The 17,264-nt window shown below is 34.6% G+C and overlaps 1 protein-coding gene across 1 annotated transcript in view; it reads right to left on the reverse strand.

The window, feature by feature from the left end:
• MIGA1 (mitoguardin 1) overlaps positions 1 to 17,264 on the reverse strand; it is a 34,980-nt gene that overhangs the window by 9,941 nt on the left and 7,775 nt on the right. Inside the window, exons 5-12 of the mRNA XM_029284537.1 lie at positions 16,897 to 17,033; positions 16,101 to 16,224; positions 5,147 to 5,247; positions 2,559 to 2,677; positions 2,346 to 2,418; positions 1,281 to 1,367; positions 803 to 901; positions 387 to 521 (exon numbers count right to left, since the gene is read on the reverse strand). Of these exons, the coding sequence (XP_029140370.1) occupies positions 387 to 521; positions 803 to 901; positions 1,281 to 1,367; positions 2,346 to 2,418; positions 2,559 to 2,677; positions 5,147 to 5,247; positions 16,101 to 16,224; positions 16,897 to 17,033 (875 nt within the window). The remainder of the gene's footprint in view (positions 1 to 386; positions 522 to 802; positions 902 to 1,280; positions 1,368 to 2,345; positions 2,419 to 2,558; positions 2,678 to 5,146; positions 5,248 to 16,100; positions 16,225 to 16,896; positions 17,034 to 17,264) is intronic.

The raw sequence follows: 17,264 nt of genomic DNA on the forward strand, positions 1-17,264 counted from the left end.
GAGAGACTTAAATCAACTAAGAAAACACAACCATGGCTATTTTGAAAACATTACGTAAGAAAAGGAAAGCACTATAATAAGCTTTCATTCAAAGTATGACTCATCTTACTTGGAACCAATACACCCCAACCCTTTTCTCGGGGGATCCAAGAGAACCATATCCCTCTTTCTTTCTCAATGGAGTACCAGCATCCTGTTCATTCTGCTTAAAATGCTTTCTCAAAGACCTGGACTCTACAGAGGCTGCCTCTTATCCATACTTTAAAAAGTTGAGAAATACTTCTCTCCACAAACTGGGTCCCAGCCTGATGTTAATACATGGAATTGATATCTCCTACCAGTTAATGGTACTACTGAAGCATGGAGTGAAACAAATATGGACTTACAGTTTCTTTGAAGGAAGAGTTCAGCCAGTGGTTATTAACTATATTCTGTATAGACATGGGTGGGTTCTCTAAGTCTTCAAAAGAATCCATTAATATGAAGTCCAAAACAACATCATAAAAGTTTAAGTGTTTCACCTACATGAGGATCAAATTTTAAAAAGGGTACTGAGCACATTTATAAAAAAGAAGTCCATGCTATAAATTACAATAAAAATCCTGGTGACATTTTAAACAAATTGTTTATTCAAACTTAGTAAATATAAAAGAATAAATAAACGAGATAACGATAACAGAGTTCCTGAAATATAAACAAAATAAAGTTCAGTAAGGAATTATAGCTATCTAGAGCCAAAGAAAGAAAAAAAAGAGTTAAAACATTTCATTGAAAGCAGAGAGTAACAATATACTGTACATACCCCATAAGCAGCCAACTCCATTTCAGTATGAATCCATTGATCTGCTTGTTCTAAAAAAGAGATCATTTCATCAAATACTTCCTCAAATTTCTTTGGATTCTGTAAAGGAGAACAGAAAACTCTGAAAAAATAGCGTGCATGTTATATGGATTCTTTCATCCTTGCCTTACCATTGACATCACTGTTTATTTGTAAGTCAAAGGGTAATCTAGAAATAAAGAGTATCTCACTATAAGGCATAGTATATTCTGATACCTGACTTTGTGTACATGTTTTAGTAAATGGCATGCAGAACAATACATTTTGGAAATATATAACCATAAACTCATATGAACAATCACTGCCACATGTAGACCAAATTTATAATCTTAAAAGCAGGATACCACTTTTCCAAAATAGGAATACTCGTGTTATAAGGGCACTAAATGATCAAACCTGTTACAATATTGTACCAGTTATTAAAACAAAATAGGTTTACCTTTCTTGCTCTCAAAATTAAAGCACATAAAATTCTTCTGCCACTTTCAGCAAGAAATATTCGATTTGCAGAGTCTGAAAGAATGACCTGTTTTTGTTTTTGTTTAAAAAAAAAAGCATTAATGAGTGAAAGTTGTTAGAACTCAAAATTGAAACCAAATGCACAAATCCATCTACGTTTTAGGCCCTATTACTCAAAGAGATAAATGTCACTAAATATCTTCTTGAGTAAACTTATTTTAACAAGAAGGGGAATGGAATCTATGGTTGTGTTCACACAATGCCCTAAGCCATCTTGTAATTTGCTTGGTTTTAGCTTAGCTTGTTGTGTGAACAAAGCCACTGGGGTATATACAGTAGTCCACAGATTATGTTTTAATATAGTGTATGACCCCAGTCAACTATAATTTTGTCAAGAATCATAAATAAGCACGTACCTAAATTACTATGAACCATGGCAGAAAAATATGTCAATCAATAATGAAATTCTTGGAGACTTCATCCTTAAGGGCTGGAAACAAAGCCTATATATATGCTTGAAATGGTAGAGATTTTCCCAAATGTGCCGTATTTTAAACTTCCTTGGAAATGGCTAAATTTAAACAACATTAACTGATAGTGACCATAAATAGCATCTGATTATGAACTAAGCCAGCTTTCTGAACACTCTAGTTTCTTTGTAAATGTTTTAAACTCTTTTTGCTAGAAATAGAGATAAAAGCTGATTTTCAGCAAAAACATCGTAAATTGTGGTCACATATTCATGAGGTGCTGCAAATGCCCGTAAAGGCAGATCAGTTGCCAAGCACCCCAAGTTCAGTCATATGACCACAGGAGGAGCAAATGTCAGAACTTTGAATCCGCGTCATAAGTCCAATTTTTGTTGTAAACTTTGAATAGTTGTTAAACAACCAGTTGTAAATCAAGGACTACCTGTATGTTGCAAAAACTGCATAATACTGATTATGTAACTTGTTTGGTTCTGCAAATCTCTATGTAATAATTTAATAGAGATGCACCATAAGTAGCACAAAGATGAATTAAAATGTGTCTCATAGAGTTCTACCTGAAAAGCTTGTCGAATACAGTGGAGCTTAGCAAGGAAGTCACTGTCTCCCAAACATTCGAACATTTCAGTCCTATGCACAAAATAAATAATATTTCAAAGATAATCACAGACAGGCACTTTAATTTAGACATATTTGAAAACAATAAAAGTTCTGACAATGTTTTAAAAACTCTGCCATAAGAATTTTCAGTAATGTAAAGGCATTTTCACCTTAAGACACGTGAATAAATCTTGCCCTCTTCTGCCATGTGCAAAGCTTCTTCATATAATGGGCAGTGGCAAAGTGAATCCAGATGATAATAGTTTCGGCTCTCTTTATGTTCTGTAAGCTAAAAAAAAATAGTTTTAGTTACCAAGTTACTTTCGCAAACATAACACCTTTGTAATCTTTTGAATGGCACCTGCTTTTCAATATCACTTTAAATTACAGATAATTATGAAAATCAAATATGTGAAAGAAAAATTAGGGTAACACCTGGCTCACAGACATGTTACTTTGTAAAAGCAGCAGAACAAAGAGAAATTAAGAATAGGGAAATAAGCATCCAGAGTATATTAAGGCAGAAAATTACATTCTCGGACAGCAAAAATAGTTTTGTTCTCCCCAAAATAGGGATATGTAGCCACGATAAATGCAGAAAAGAATTAGAGATTAATTTACACATGTCTCTCTCTCTCTCTCTCTCAAAAGTTCAAAGTAATTTAAGTGACTTAAGTGGTCTGTAAGAAGGGACAAAAAAACGGGGAAAGTAAAACATTATTATTTTGTATCATTACTTGCATAACTGGAAGAGGGATTCTTTTGTTATAAAGAAAAGCATCAAAGCCTTTTAATAAATGAATTCCCAAAGTAAATTCCAGGACAAGAATGTAATGTAATAAAATGTAATAAAATCCATCTGTAAAAGTCCAAACCATAAAACCTTACAATCATTATTAAACTTAGCAATTTGGTAGTCAGAAATAGCCTGATGAATAATTACTTGATTTGGGGGGAAAACATCTTCATAATGGCATTCCGCAAATATCCTATTCCACATAGAAAGCACTCTAGAGTGAATGCTTTCTGCCACATCACTATTATATGCATATTATCAAACTATACCAGTGGTTCTCAACCTTTTTAATGCCGCGACCCCCAACCGGTCGTAAGTCGAGGACTAAACCGGTCGTAAGTCGAGGACTACCCAACCGGTCGTAAGTTGAGGACTTTCCCTGCCCGGGAGCGCCACGCATGCGTGGTTCCACCCCCTGCGCCGGCCGAGGCGTAGCTGGCAAGCGGCAGAGACAGAGCAGGCCGACCACCAGCTGGCCCAGCCCAAGGGAGGTAAGGCACCCGCCGGAAAAGGGGAAAAAAATGGCGGACAGCCTTGCTTGGCGACCCTCATGAAATGGTCGATCGACCCCAAATGGGGTCGCGAGCCATAGGTTGAGAACCACTGAACTATACTAACAAGATAACATCTGAAGGACATAAAAATAGGTAGTCCTATAGAAGAAAGCAGTTTCCCAGATAACCTAGTCCAGAGCTATACAGATTTATAAATGGAGAATAACTTCCTGGACCCTGGTTCAGTAGCTAATTGACAGCCAATGGAAAACTTTTAAATAATATTGTATCTGCTGAACTTGAAGACTTGCTTACCTAAGTTAGATGGCATTATTCTCCAATAGGTAGTAGTTTGCAAGTCACTTTTAAGGGCAGAATATTAATTTTTTGATATTAAAGGTACAATAATATGTATTTGATTTACACCCACAAACAGGATTTTAACCAATGTTTATGGAACAATTTACAATCATCCTAAAATGAGCAATTAATACTGTAATTAACACTGTCCTTTAAAATCACCCCTTTCTCAATAATCCAGTAAGTAAATCTATATCTTGACATTGTTGTTATATTTCAAAATAAATGAATAAATAAATCTAGCTTACATCTGTCCCAGATTAACTATGTCTTTCCGGGAAATAAACATTACAATTCCAATAGTGTAACTAGCTGAGAACTTCAAAACCATCAATTTCCTTGCAATGTTTTTATTGAAAAAAGTGACTATTAGAATTCATTATGTCATTAATAGAATGGCATATAATAGGCATCTTTCCCGTGAATTTGTGGAAATTTTCATGTTCTAGTGATGCATCTGTGAATATTTCATTTTATGTGTTCTTAATTGTTATGTTGCATGTTATGTTGCATGTTATGTATTCATAATTGTTATAAGCCAGTTTGAGTAGTGGTTAAGGCATCAGGATAGAAGGCATGAGACCATGTGTTCTAGTCCCACCTTAGGCACAAAACCACCTGGGTGACTTTGGGCCAGTCACTTTCATAGCCGGTCTCAGCCTCAGGAAGGAGGCAACGGCAAACAAATACTGAAAAAACCTTGCCAAGATAACTGCAGGTACTTGCCCAGGCAGTCTCTGAGAATCGGACACAACTGAATGGGGAAAAAATGTTATGGGTATTTGTAATGTTTAAATGTCAGACAATCACAATTAATCTTCACATATCTGTGAATCTGTATACATTTGTCAAGACATTTTGTTCTAGGACAGGGATGTCAAACTGCCGGCCCACAGGCCGGTTGCATCATATGGAGGCCGCGCCAACCCCAGCTCTGGCAATGCAAAAAAAAGTCACGATACGTCACGACATGTCACGTAACATGGCAAGTTTGACACCCGTGTTCTAGGAGATTCAATTAAAGACCAGCAGAAGCCATTAATTAATTGAGTACAAGATCTCAGGTGATAATTAACACAATACGACAACAAATCTTGCCTCAGTATACCTCAGCAGCTGAAACAAATGAATCTGTTGAGCCAATGCTTATAGTATCTCGCAGACTGAATTCATCTGTAATATCTTTCATAGTATTATCCATTTGATTACCTTTAAAAAAGAAGAAACACATTGATTATATTTTGAATCTTCTTTACAATCCCAACAGTTATGACTAATTTTATTTTATCTTATTTTTAATCTTAATTTATTGCCTGCTTTTTCCAAGATGGCTGTTCTGAATATTGATAGACTCAGATACAATGGTAAACCATACATTATGCTACAAAAATAAAATGGCTGGCATTACTTATCAGTTTTAGTCAAAACCTACTGAATTGTATTAAGTGTTACATAAATATAAAATCCTAGGCTTTAGAGGGAAATTCGTTAAAGAAAACTTCAGTATGACTCAGCTTAAATCTTAACTGATAAATTTATATTAGATAGACACTAATCACGTCAGAGAGCTTTTAAATTAATTCCTAAAGTGGCATGTTATATACAACAGTATTTGTTCTATTTCATAAACTATTTTAGGAACCTTCTATCTTTTGCATAGTTTTAAAAATAAATAAAATATTTTACCAGGTTCTCAGCTGTTTGGACCCAAAGCATGCAAAGTAAAACCACATTATTAAAAAAAAAGTTATTTTAATTTTATTTTTACTTATTTTTTACAGTAATCTTCCAACAGTAAAATGCCGTTTTCTTATTATGCATGTGGACAGTAGTAGAAGTTATATACTCAGGAATATTTAAATTTTCACCCATATCTTGAAGGAAGATTTTTTTTTCATTAATACAGGCATTCCTAACACTTTGGGGAATTAAATGTTTGAAACTACATTATACCAGAGCTCTTTGAAACCTACTAGCTTTCTGTCATATAGCTATAGTATTAAGTTACAGAACCTGTTTTTGTTTTTCTCTTCCCTAAAAAGTCATTAGACTAAAGACAGATGTTCACTGCTGTAAATTGCAAAGATTATCTTTAGTGTTCATCTCTCTAGTCAAATTTTCCAAAATGAAGCCTACGGAAGCATCTTGGTACTACAATTGGTACGTAAAACAAAGAGACAAAAATAATGCACAATCTGTCATTTCCCACATAACAAATAAGAGGCTTTAGAAAAATTACGTTTTTCCAACTAACCTTTAAAGAATACTGAAATGGCTTTTAGGAAGAAAACAGGGAAAAACTATGTGGATTTCAATTCTTTGGACTAGATAGCACATTTAACAATTTGAGATGGTATCTTGGATATTTTCTGAAAATTATTTTCATGGTATATCACAAGTACAAAGCTGTAAGGCTAAAAAAAGTAACTTGTTCAAGAAGAAAAAAACAAGTAGAAGAAATATTTAATAAATAGGTTACTAGGCTAACAAATTGAGTCATTTTCTGAGTCATAAACGATAAACCAGCTGTGTTAATTTCTGGCAGACTTCCCAACTTCTTAAACGAGGTAAGTAAAAGTCAGATACATGAAGGAGATTGTAGGATGCACTCTTTTTAGCTATCATTTTTCGATTTGATTAACTAATATCAGCAACATTAATGAATGTTATAGATTTCTCAAATTAGTGACTTCCTCCATTTTCTACTAATGGTAACATATGGCTATAGGTCCTACATGGGGAAAACATTACATAAATAAAAAAGCAAGATAGGAGATGCTGAGTATTTCAAAATTGCTAGAACAGTAATTCCTTGTTACAATGAGTTTTTTTAAATTCAAAGACAAGTGTTATTCAGAGAGCATTTGGTTAATTTTTCCTAGACGTCCACATGTTCAAATTTATAATGTACAAATGTTTAAGAGAGATTTAGATAGAGACACTGGCAAACGAAAGCTCTAGGAATGCACAGCTGCTTGATCCACCCTGCCATCATAGGCAGTCAGTCCCAGATTCTTACAAAGTTCTGAGTCTGTGTTAGTTACCTCATATGCTATCACCCTATTTATTTCAGAAGACACAGTTCTCAAATATATTCTCTTGTCTTTAAGTGTCACTGGATTTTCTAAAGCTTATTCTCCTAGCAAAGCAAGGTATAAAACTGAAAATTTGAAAGTAACCTAAAATCAGATTACTTATATTAGCAGAGAGAAATAACATATGGCTGACTAAATAAATGCATAAAGCATTTTATATTTAAAAAGTTTAGCATTTAGAATAAAAGATACAAGGATCTACTACTCATTTGGGGGCAGTTATTACTAATTACAATTATTATTGAATTTACACTCCCCTTCTCTGATCATCATGTTAACAAATATAAAATATTTAAAAAGCCACTTTTATGGTGATATAACTGTTTTGAAAAGACCAGAATTCTCCTAACGTTGGATAGTTCGCTTTTTTCCTTGCAAAATTAAAGAAGCTGATACTTTTTTAAATGTGTTTCTCACAGAATTCCTACTTTTTAAAAAATACGAGCATTTTCCTTCTTTCAATATTAATATTTAATTTTTCTAATATTTATACAAATATTCTTTACTTCATCTATCTTTTCAAAGGAGAGATTACAATTAACCACAGAATTAAAGGAAATTCTGATCACGAATGAAGGCAAATATATGTGCCCTAGGATCCTGCAAAATTTGATCAGCTTGTAAATGAAAGATGGGATGGAAAACAAATTTTTAAATCCTACTGCTTATTATCAGATATATTATTTAATACTGTGGCCTTCTCTAGCTGTCTAGCCACTCTTTGTATTCTAGCATTAATTCCATTCCTTTTTTTGACTTCTAGGATCTGACTGCTATCATCCCAAGTTTCTGTTTCTACCTCAACCATTTCAGTATACTTATACATTTTTATCATTTTCACCATTATATAATTATTTGTGGTAAAATCAAAACAATAATTTAAAAGAAGTTATTGAGATACTGTTAAAATACATACATACACTGTGTCTAAAAGGAGGGCCAGCTCCAAGTAATTTTCGTTATTCAATTGCCCTGTCTGAAACAGAGTTTATCAAGTTTACAGAATACAATATGGTATTATTTGCAACTTCAAGTTATTTTTTTCTACCATCTTATATCCGTAACAAAATGTTTGTGATATGCAAACGGTAAAATAATGGCAAGGTGCTTTTTGGCTACTGATGCTCACGCGCTGTCTGTCTGGAAGAGCTTAAATGTCCAATTCACAGAAGAAGCTTAAAAATCAATAAGCTCCAAATCCCCAGACCCAAAGACACACTGCTCTCATTCCCAGCTGCCCTGACCTTCTTCCTCTTTGCTAAATTATTTACTGTATAATCCCAGTGCATTAAATCCTCATACATATCGAAGGAACATTTTTGTTACATGCATTCTACCACTGCCTGTTTCCCAAAGCACTTTTGCAAAACATGCTTAACAGGACAGTACTCTCTTCCCTGTCAGCCTTTATTACAATTAAAACAGCCAGCTTGATCACTTGAACACAATTCTCAGCAGCAAGCCTGGCCTGTAGTATGGCATCACTTTGGCCAGTATGCCAGGCCAAGTCTAGCTCTTTATCTGGACCAGCGGTCCTCAACCTATGGGTCGCGACCCCATTTGGGGTCGATCGACCATTTCACGGGGGTCGCCAAGCAAGGCTGTCCGCCATTTTTTTGTCCGCCATTTTTTTCCCCTTTTCCGGCGGGTGCCTTGGGCTGGGCCAGTTGATGGTCGGCCTGCTCTGTCTCTGCTGCTTGCCAGCTATGCCTCGGCTGGCGCAGGGGGCGGAACCACGCATGCGCGGCGCTCCCGGGCAGGGAAAGTCCTCGACTTACGACCGGTTGGGTAGTCCTCGACTTACGACCGGTTTAGTCCTCGACTTACGACCGGTTTAGTCCTCGACTTACGACCGGTTGGGGGTCGCGGCATTAAAAAGGTTGAGAACCACTGATCTGGACAGTTCACGTCACCCACTGTCTGACATCTCCTGAATTAAAGAGAAGGGCTGAGGCTCAAGGAAGAATGAAATGGTGTAAGGCTTTGCTCTATTTCTAGAGCAGAAGAAAAAATTGTGATGTGTCTGACTGAAAATATATCTCATCCAGCATCCTGTTCCCAGAACAGAATGACAAATAACTTCATAAGAGACCTAGAAACATCCATTATGTTCCCTAGATACTGCCTCAAAACCTTGAGGAAAAAGGCATTCAACGTCCTCAAAACCAGCACACTCTTTACAAGTTTCAGTTGATCAAAAATTAAAATCCAAACAGACAACAAATAAAGTTCAAGGTATTCACACACAGAGACCTCAGTAGGAATATCTCACAATACTGTTTTAGAACACTTTAAAACTTCGGCAAAAGAAAATGAAGCAACAGAGGCTTAATAATGACTGTAGTATTTGGCTTCTCTACCCTATTAAACATGAATGAACTCAGAGAGACTTTTATTTACATTCCTTACATTTGTGGGAGAGCAGGAAAAGTAAAACCCATATACAGTATGAAATTCATAAACATACTGGGCTTCTCTGCCAGAAAAGAAATAGCTCATAATTATTTTGAATTCATTAAGCTGCTTAATGTTAAGGCCTGTTTTAAGAGACAGGAAGGAACATCATATAGTGGTAAATTTCAACATTTTCCTGATATTTCTTCTAAGATACTGTTTAAAGAAGACCCTGGAAGAGTTATTTTGGAGGACACTAACTCAAGCAGCACACTGACTAGCTCCTATTTGGGACATTCTTTTTAAATTACAGAAATGTATTCAAAATATCCTTCGGGTTATTTAACCATGGTCTATTATTTTGGCCTGTTCTTTTATTTCTATTTGTCAATTCCTTTCAGTTACACCCTTCCTTTAGGTATTGAAACTTCAACCCCTTTATTAATACTGGCATTTATTAATACCAGTATTACCACTTGATATGCTGCAGGGGTAATTTGAACTTGGGTATTTTGCTAGATAACTCAGAGCAAAGAGCTATGTTTCCCCCCCTTCCCATGTGTCTGCTAATTCTCCTCACAGTCATTGTCACCCACTGGGCAGCTGTCCCTTGAGGCAACTGTTAAGGAGGAATCTAATTGCCTAACTTAGCTAACATTTTACTGGTACCACCTTCTGTGCCCCCCAGATACTGGGAGCTAGAAAACTTAAAAATTCAGCTGAAAGGGAACTTTGGGAGGGTCAGATTTCTTCAGTATACTCAAGGAAAGGAGTCAGTAAAAATTACAAAAAAAATTTTTTTTACAGAAAATACAGAAATCAGAATATAAACTGATCATCATGGGATAGTCTACAAGCCAAAGATCTTTTTAGTAGGGAAGACAAGGAAATCAAGAAAACTATCAGGAAAAAAAAGGCTCTTAAGCAGGTATAATAGAAGAGAATGAAAACTTTCATGGGTTTTTTTTGCAAATAAAAATATTTTAGATTGTCAGAAGCTAACAGAAATAGGACTTTAGAGAGAAGCACAGACAATAGGCGATTTCAGAATATTACAAAATAATAAGGTGACTTCAGAAAAGTTAAATTGATTGTTTCTATCTGCAATTGCAACAGAAATTATAGGCTTATACATTCAAAATATAGTTAAATAAAGGTATAACTATCAAGGTTAACATTTGTAGTTCCTTATTTTCAGCATAATTGCCTTCTTTAGACAAGTTTTTATAAGATTACTAGAAACCTATGAACCACTGGGTCATCATTTTAAAGACATTTCCCTAACAGATTCCTTGAGGTCTTCAACAATTATAATATACTGGAAAAGTATATTATCATAAAATGTATTTACAAAATTATTATCCCACCGAAGTCATGGATGTCAAATACTGGACACATTCTGTAAGCTAGCCCATTTGAGATACCTTTGTTAAAAAAAAAATTGCCTTATGATTCACCATTTTGCACAATTAAAAGTTACTGAAACAAGAATCTTAATAGATAAAAGAAAGAGATAAATTTAAAAGCTGGCAATAACAACCTTGCATCTGACTCTGCATTTCAAAATCTATTTACTCATTACTGATTTAACACCACATGGCCTCTAAACAGCTCACTCCTGTTCCAAGATTAAATGAAATTTAGTCCATACCAATTGCCTTGCAGTAAGCCTATATGAAGAATCCAAGAGATGTATTAATACCTGGATAATATATCACTATGACTCTTTCTAGCAAGGCCCTAAAAGGAATATGGTCATAGCAAACATTTTAAATAGAGACGTTTCCAAATTCTATGTATTACATTTGCATTGATTTAAAAAGCAGCTTGTGATGGTAGCAAAACAACTATGCATTAATAGGAAAATCTATCAAATAGCCCTTTCTAGGTAAAGTTGGCTGACACTATACCAGTTTTAAGGTGGGACTTAAAAGCTTTTAGACTTGCAACCAGCAAGCTTAAAGATACAAGTTTATAATATAAAGAAACATACATAAAGGCATAGGAATTTCCATCCTAAAAAAGGAAGAACAAAGAATAAAAAAATGNATGCATTAATAGGAAAATCTATCAAATAGCCCTTTCTAGGTAAAGTTGGCTGACACTATACCAGTTTTAAGGTGGGACTTAAAAGCTTTTAGACTTGCAACCAGCAAGCTTAAAGATACAAGTTTATAATATAAAGAAACATACATAAAGGCATAGGAATTTCCATCCTAAAAAAGGAAGAACAAAGAATAAAAAAATGGAAAAAAAAATAAATCGTGATGGAATTTTTTTTTCAAAGTGCTTAACACTATGTTGATTGAAAGAAACTGAAAGTAGTAGGATTTAAATCTAGAGATTCCAGAGTTCCCACCAAGTCTCACAAACTCTGAAAAGCTCCAAAGAATGTGATGATGATGATGACGATGACGATGACGATGACGATGACGATGATGATGATAATAATAATAATAAGAAGAAGAAGAATTCAAATATACAAGCACCTGCCACATAACACCCTGGACTTAACAATTGTCCATAAGAAAAACAAAAAAGTCTGGATAGTGGACACTGCAGTGCCTGGAGACAACAGAATTGAAGAGAAAGAACTGGAGAAGATAAAAAAATACAAAGACCTACAAATAGAAATAGAAGGACTGTGGCAAAGGCAAGAAAGGATAGTACCAATAGTAAATTTGTCCGAAATGGTATAGTTTCCTACCTGAGCAGGGGGTTGGACTAGATGACCTCCAAGATACCTTCCAACTTTATTATTATTACTATTATTATTATTATTATTATTATTATTATTATTATTATTATTATTATTACTACTACTACTACTACTACTACTACTACTACTATTACTACTACTACTTTGGGTACAATCCCAAAACAACTGGCCCACCATTTGAACACCATTGGCATTGACAAATTTGCCATCAGTCAATTACAAAAGGCGGCTTTACTGGGAACAGCTTCCATTCTGCAATGATATCTGTAACATGATCAAACATCCACATCTGCCTATCCCAGGTCCTTGGTAAGGACTCGATAGGTAGACAAAAATGCCAAATCCAGTCTGAACATCTGGCTGACTGTGCAATGATCAATACTAATTAAAAAAAACATTATCATGAATCACATAGGCCATGTTGAGTAATTTTTTAGGGCAAATATATAATGAATGCCATCATAATTAACCAGGAACCAAGCTTAGATTATAAGAATCAATTATTATAAGAACCAGTTATTTTTATTGTCTATGAAATTATTTTCTACTAACAATAGTATTGGTTTATTAATAAAACATTAAAAAACATAATGCTTAGAAAAAACTGCAACTAATTACAATTTGGATTGGGTTCCACTTTCAGACTATGCCTTAGGACAGAAGACTTTCACAAATTTAGACAGAATATAAACAATGCATACATGGCTTAACACAATCTAATTCTCTCAACTGTCTCTATCTCGCTAACTCTGCCTATAAATATTGTACTTCCCTTGCATAAGGCATTTAGACAAAACTTGGGGTAATATTCTTCTTTTACAAACTTTGCTATTTATTGGCAAATAAGAATAAATTTTTAGTCTATGCAAAAATATTAGTCTGGCAGCAAACCAGTCGAAACCAGCTGGTTGTGTAAATTTCATGGCAGGGTCTTAACACAGGGATTACTTAACATGTAATGATAATAATGTGACTCATGAAATTCTGGACATTATCTCTGGTATTGGGGTTTGTTACAATTTACATTGGCAGGCTGTATTTTTAATAAGCCATAAAATACTGTGCATATTTCCGTAGTGATTAAATAAATATGTCCAATTAACTTGCTTTTTGTGAATGCAGGAAAAAGAAAGAGAAAAAATAAAGCAGAGCGCATTTTAATTCCTGTTACAAATAACTGACAGACTAATTTGTCCTTTCTACCATTCGTATGAAAAACAAAGTTTACATTCCTACCAATGTGCAGTTCATAATTAATATTTCCTATATCAGGAAACCCCCATGTGATACGAGAACTGTGAGGAGCAGGGGCAGTCGAGTCGTCTTTCAAATCCTAACTAATACACCTATCTTGAAGCTGTGACTAACGCCAGTGAATGACACATATGACTTTGGAGCAGCTAAGCTGTGAATCGGGATCCAAATAAAACTCAGCTCTTAATTCAGATCTAAGTAGCCTACTTCTCACAGCTTGAGAATAACAAAAGTATGCTGCAATATTAAACATTGGGGGAAGGATTCCACAAAAATCCACAGCCACATTAAGCTGTAATGTATTCCTATTCATTGGAAGCTACTTTGCTATTATCCAGAAAATTATAAAGCTGCAAACATCTATGCCGTACACCTTGACCCATGTAAGTAGTTTGGAAGAATGGGATGTGATCGTGAAGTGGAGAAATCAAGAGAACAGTTGCCACTTTCACATAACTATAAATGGATGTAAAAACCAAAATGAGATGAGTCAATGTTCCAGTGGATTCAGTGTACAAAGCCCTAAAGATGGATAAATAGATGCTCTATAGTAGAATGTGAATCAAAAGAATTTACAGAAGATGATGCTTATACTTTCTAATACAGACTGAGGCACTAGCACAGCCTAGGGATATTAAAATGTTAAAAATTCCAGTGAGCGCAGTTTCATTCCTTTTTAAGCAGTAATAGATTTTTGTTTATGAGGACCTAATACTCAGCTATCACCCAGACCAAGAAACCTCGCCATATCAACTAGATTATATATTTTTCTTAATAATATATAAATTGGTAGCACAGTTTTATATGAACTGGTTATTCTTTTTATATGCACTGTCTCTTCTTTAATTCCCTATTTGCTAGGCTTAGGCCATGAAAATTGACAAGCGCAGCATTTAGCACTGGAAACACACAAACAAAAGCTTTGCACCTTTTCTTCTACGTTGGCTCTAGGTTAATATTTTCATCTTCAAAATTAGGATAAACTTTTTCTTCTTCTTTTTCTCTTTTTTTGCCAAGAGAACTTACTGCTTGCGTATAGCAATTTTTTCTTTAAAGTCTGTATTTTTCAAACTTGGCAACTTTAAAATGCGTGGACTTCAACTCCCAGAATTCTGCAGCCAGCATACTAGGAGCTGCTATCCACACATCTTAAAAGTTGCTAAGTTTGAAAAGCACTCTTCTAACTCAATCCACACAGAACTATTCCATTCCCCATTAAGTGTCATGTTCAATTTGGCTCAAGCTTCAGACAGATGAGACTAAGAAAACAGAAAGTCTTAAATTTTTAGCCTTACTGACCCAATTCCTCCTAGTATTATTACATTACTAATACTTTTCCTGCCAAATTTTCTTTCCATTATTGTGCCTGAGGTTGTGCTGTTTTTGGCAGGATTCTGCTATTTTGCAATGCCAAAAAAGTTATTGCTAGCTCTTACCTTGTGTTCTTCAACTTTTCAGTTAAAGAAACTATAGCTTATGAAAAAGGAATGTAATAGATTGATGGACTTGATATTGTTTGTGATTCTTATTTAATATAAATTGTGTATTCAAAATTTGAATTCAAAGAGAGAATTCTATCAGAGATTGTCTGATAATTCAAGGCTAAATTTCACTTGATGGAGGAAAAAAATAAACCAATAGGGGAAAAAATTACTGAAAACATATCATCTAGTGAAACAGCAGATTTCCCATATTAAATTGCTTTGAAAATCATATTAATACTATAATATGGTGAGAGTGAAGCCAGAGATATAGATCCAAAAGTAAGTTAAAATAGATATTTAGCCCTGGCAATACATCAGATATCTTTAATTTCTAGGAAAATCGTATATAAATGTTTGCAATATTATATACATACATGACATTAGCATTAATACTAATAGGGAATAAATGGTTAAATAGTAGAAGTTGTAGGAACCTTGGGAGACAGGTAAAACTAAAGGCAGTCAGATTAGAATTTTAGACTTGAATGCAGTTGATTTCAGTAAGCTAAAAAGGAAAAAGTTCCATTGATGGAAATCTTGAGGGCAAACAATATTTAGCAAAGTTGATAAATCCTGAAAAATGAAATAAATGAGGCCCAATCACAAAAAAGAAAGATGGGAGATACCTGGTGAATCTGGTATAGTTGCATAAAGTGCTTTTTGACAAAATGAAAAACAAAAAGAACCAGTTTTAAAAATAGAAAGGGGCATATAACTAAAACAGATTATAAGGGAATAGCCAAAATCTGTAGGGATAAGGTCAGGAAGGCTAAGGCTATCTATTTTAAAAAATACTCCAAATATTTTTGATGCTTACTTTCATGATTATAGAAATAAACCCAACTCTGTGGGTCTTTTATGGAAAAGTATGAAAGAAAAATACAAATAATTAATTTACCATTATCCCAGATTCCCTTAGTTATCTAGGGTAATAGTTAGTTCAGCCGTCTCTAACTAGGGATCTCCCAATTTGTTGGACCATAATAATTCTCAGTTAGCACAGGTCATCTCTAACAAGAGTTACAATCATGGACATCTGGAGAGCACAGAGTTGAAAAAGTGAACTGTATTGTGTCAGGAAACATGGAAACTTAAAAACAAAACAAAAAAACTTACCAGCCTCATTGGCAAAGGACGCTGGATCAGATGCTCCAAGGGAGGCTTCAAATTCTTCCTGAAGGCGGTAAGCTCTCTGGAGCAAAAGTTCAAGCTTATGTATAAACTCTGCACTAATAATATCCTGTAAATAAAAATTACAAGATATAAAATAACATTTTAAGCAGCTAATGGAAATGCTGAGATGATTTGCTCATTTGGTTAATTTACTGTGGTGATTAATTATTTAGGCTACACCATATGCAAGAACAGCAGGATCAGAAGAATTAAATAAAGCAGCAGTTAGGTTATTTACCCACTTAAATTAATCAATACCAACATGTTTACTTCTAGATATATCCTACAGGGGGGGAAATGTAAAACGCACACAAAATTTTCATTTGAGCTCACAGACGTTCCATAGACAATAAATGTGTTTGTAATACAACACAAAAGATACGTAAAAATACATCACTTGAAATGTTTAATTTCTCTCTCTCTGATTTTACGTGTAGTTATCTTTAGTGCCTCAAAACCATTATGGGCAATCATCAGATTAACACAAGTTTTGGTACATAAAATTTTTAAAATATTTCTGATGTTAAAATTATCACAAATATTATAATTTGGTATTGAGGGAGAATGACAATATAAGCAATGTATTCTTGGGAGAGGATTCATTTAAATTGCAGATACAATCTGCCTTTCTCAATGTGTTTCAGTGGAAAATGGGATATACAGTTTTAATATGTGTATCCCCCCCCCCCGTGCTCCTATAACAGCATAAAGTTACCTGTGTGTACTGACATCTTCTTACCTCTATATGTTCTTCTGCAATAGCATCACCTGCTCCAAGCTTGATGGCACCACAGCTGGCTTCATCCTCAACTTGTCGGTTCCGAAATGTCAATGCCTGTTCCCATCGTTGTAGTGCTTCTTCAAATAGCTCCATTCCTGAAAAAATGGTAAAGTGTCCTTATATCACGCATTTTCTTTGTTTTACCTGCAAGTGTGAATCACTCTTCCATAAGCACACTGTACTAGATGTCCCGGCTAGGAAATCCAGAGAGAGTGTGTCAAAATTCTAAACCCCACAAGAGATCTGCATTCAATTAGCTGTCTTTTCCTCCCCAATTTATTTTCCTGAAAGTATATTTGGAATACAGCTCTTAACACCCCAACAAG

The sequence above is a fragment of the Protobothrops mucrosquamatus genome, unplaced genomic scaffold (genome assembly GCF_001527695.2).
Source record: "Protobothrops mucrosquamatus isolate PMUCROS unplaced genomic scaffold, P.Mucros_1.0 scaffold702, whole genome shotgun sequence".
Classification (NCBI taxonomy): domain Eukaryota; kingdom Metazoa; phylum Chordata; class Lepidosauria; order Squamata; family Viperidae; genus Protobothrops; species Protobothrops mucrosquamatus.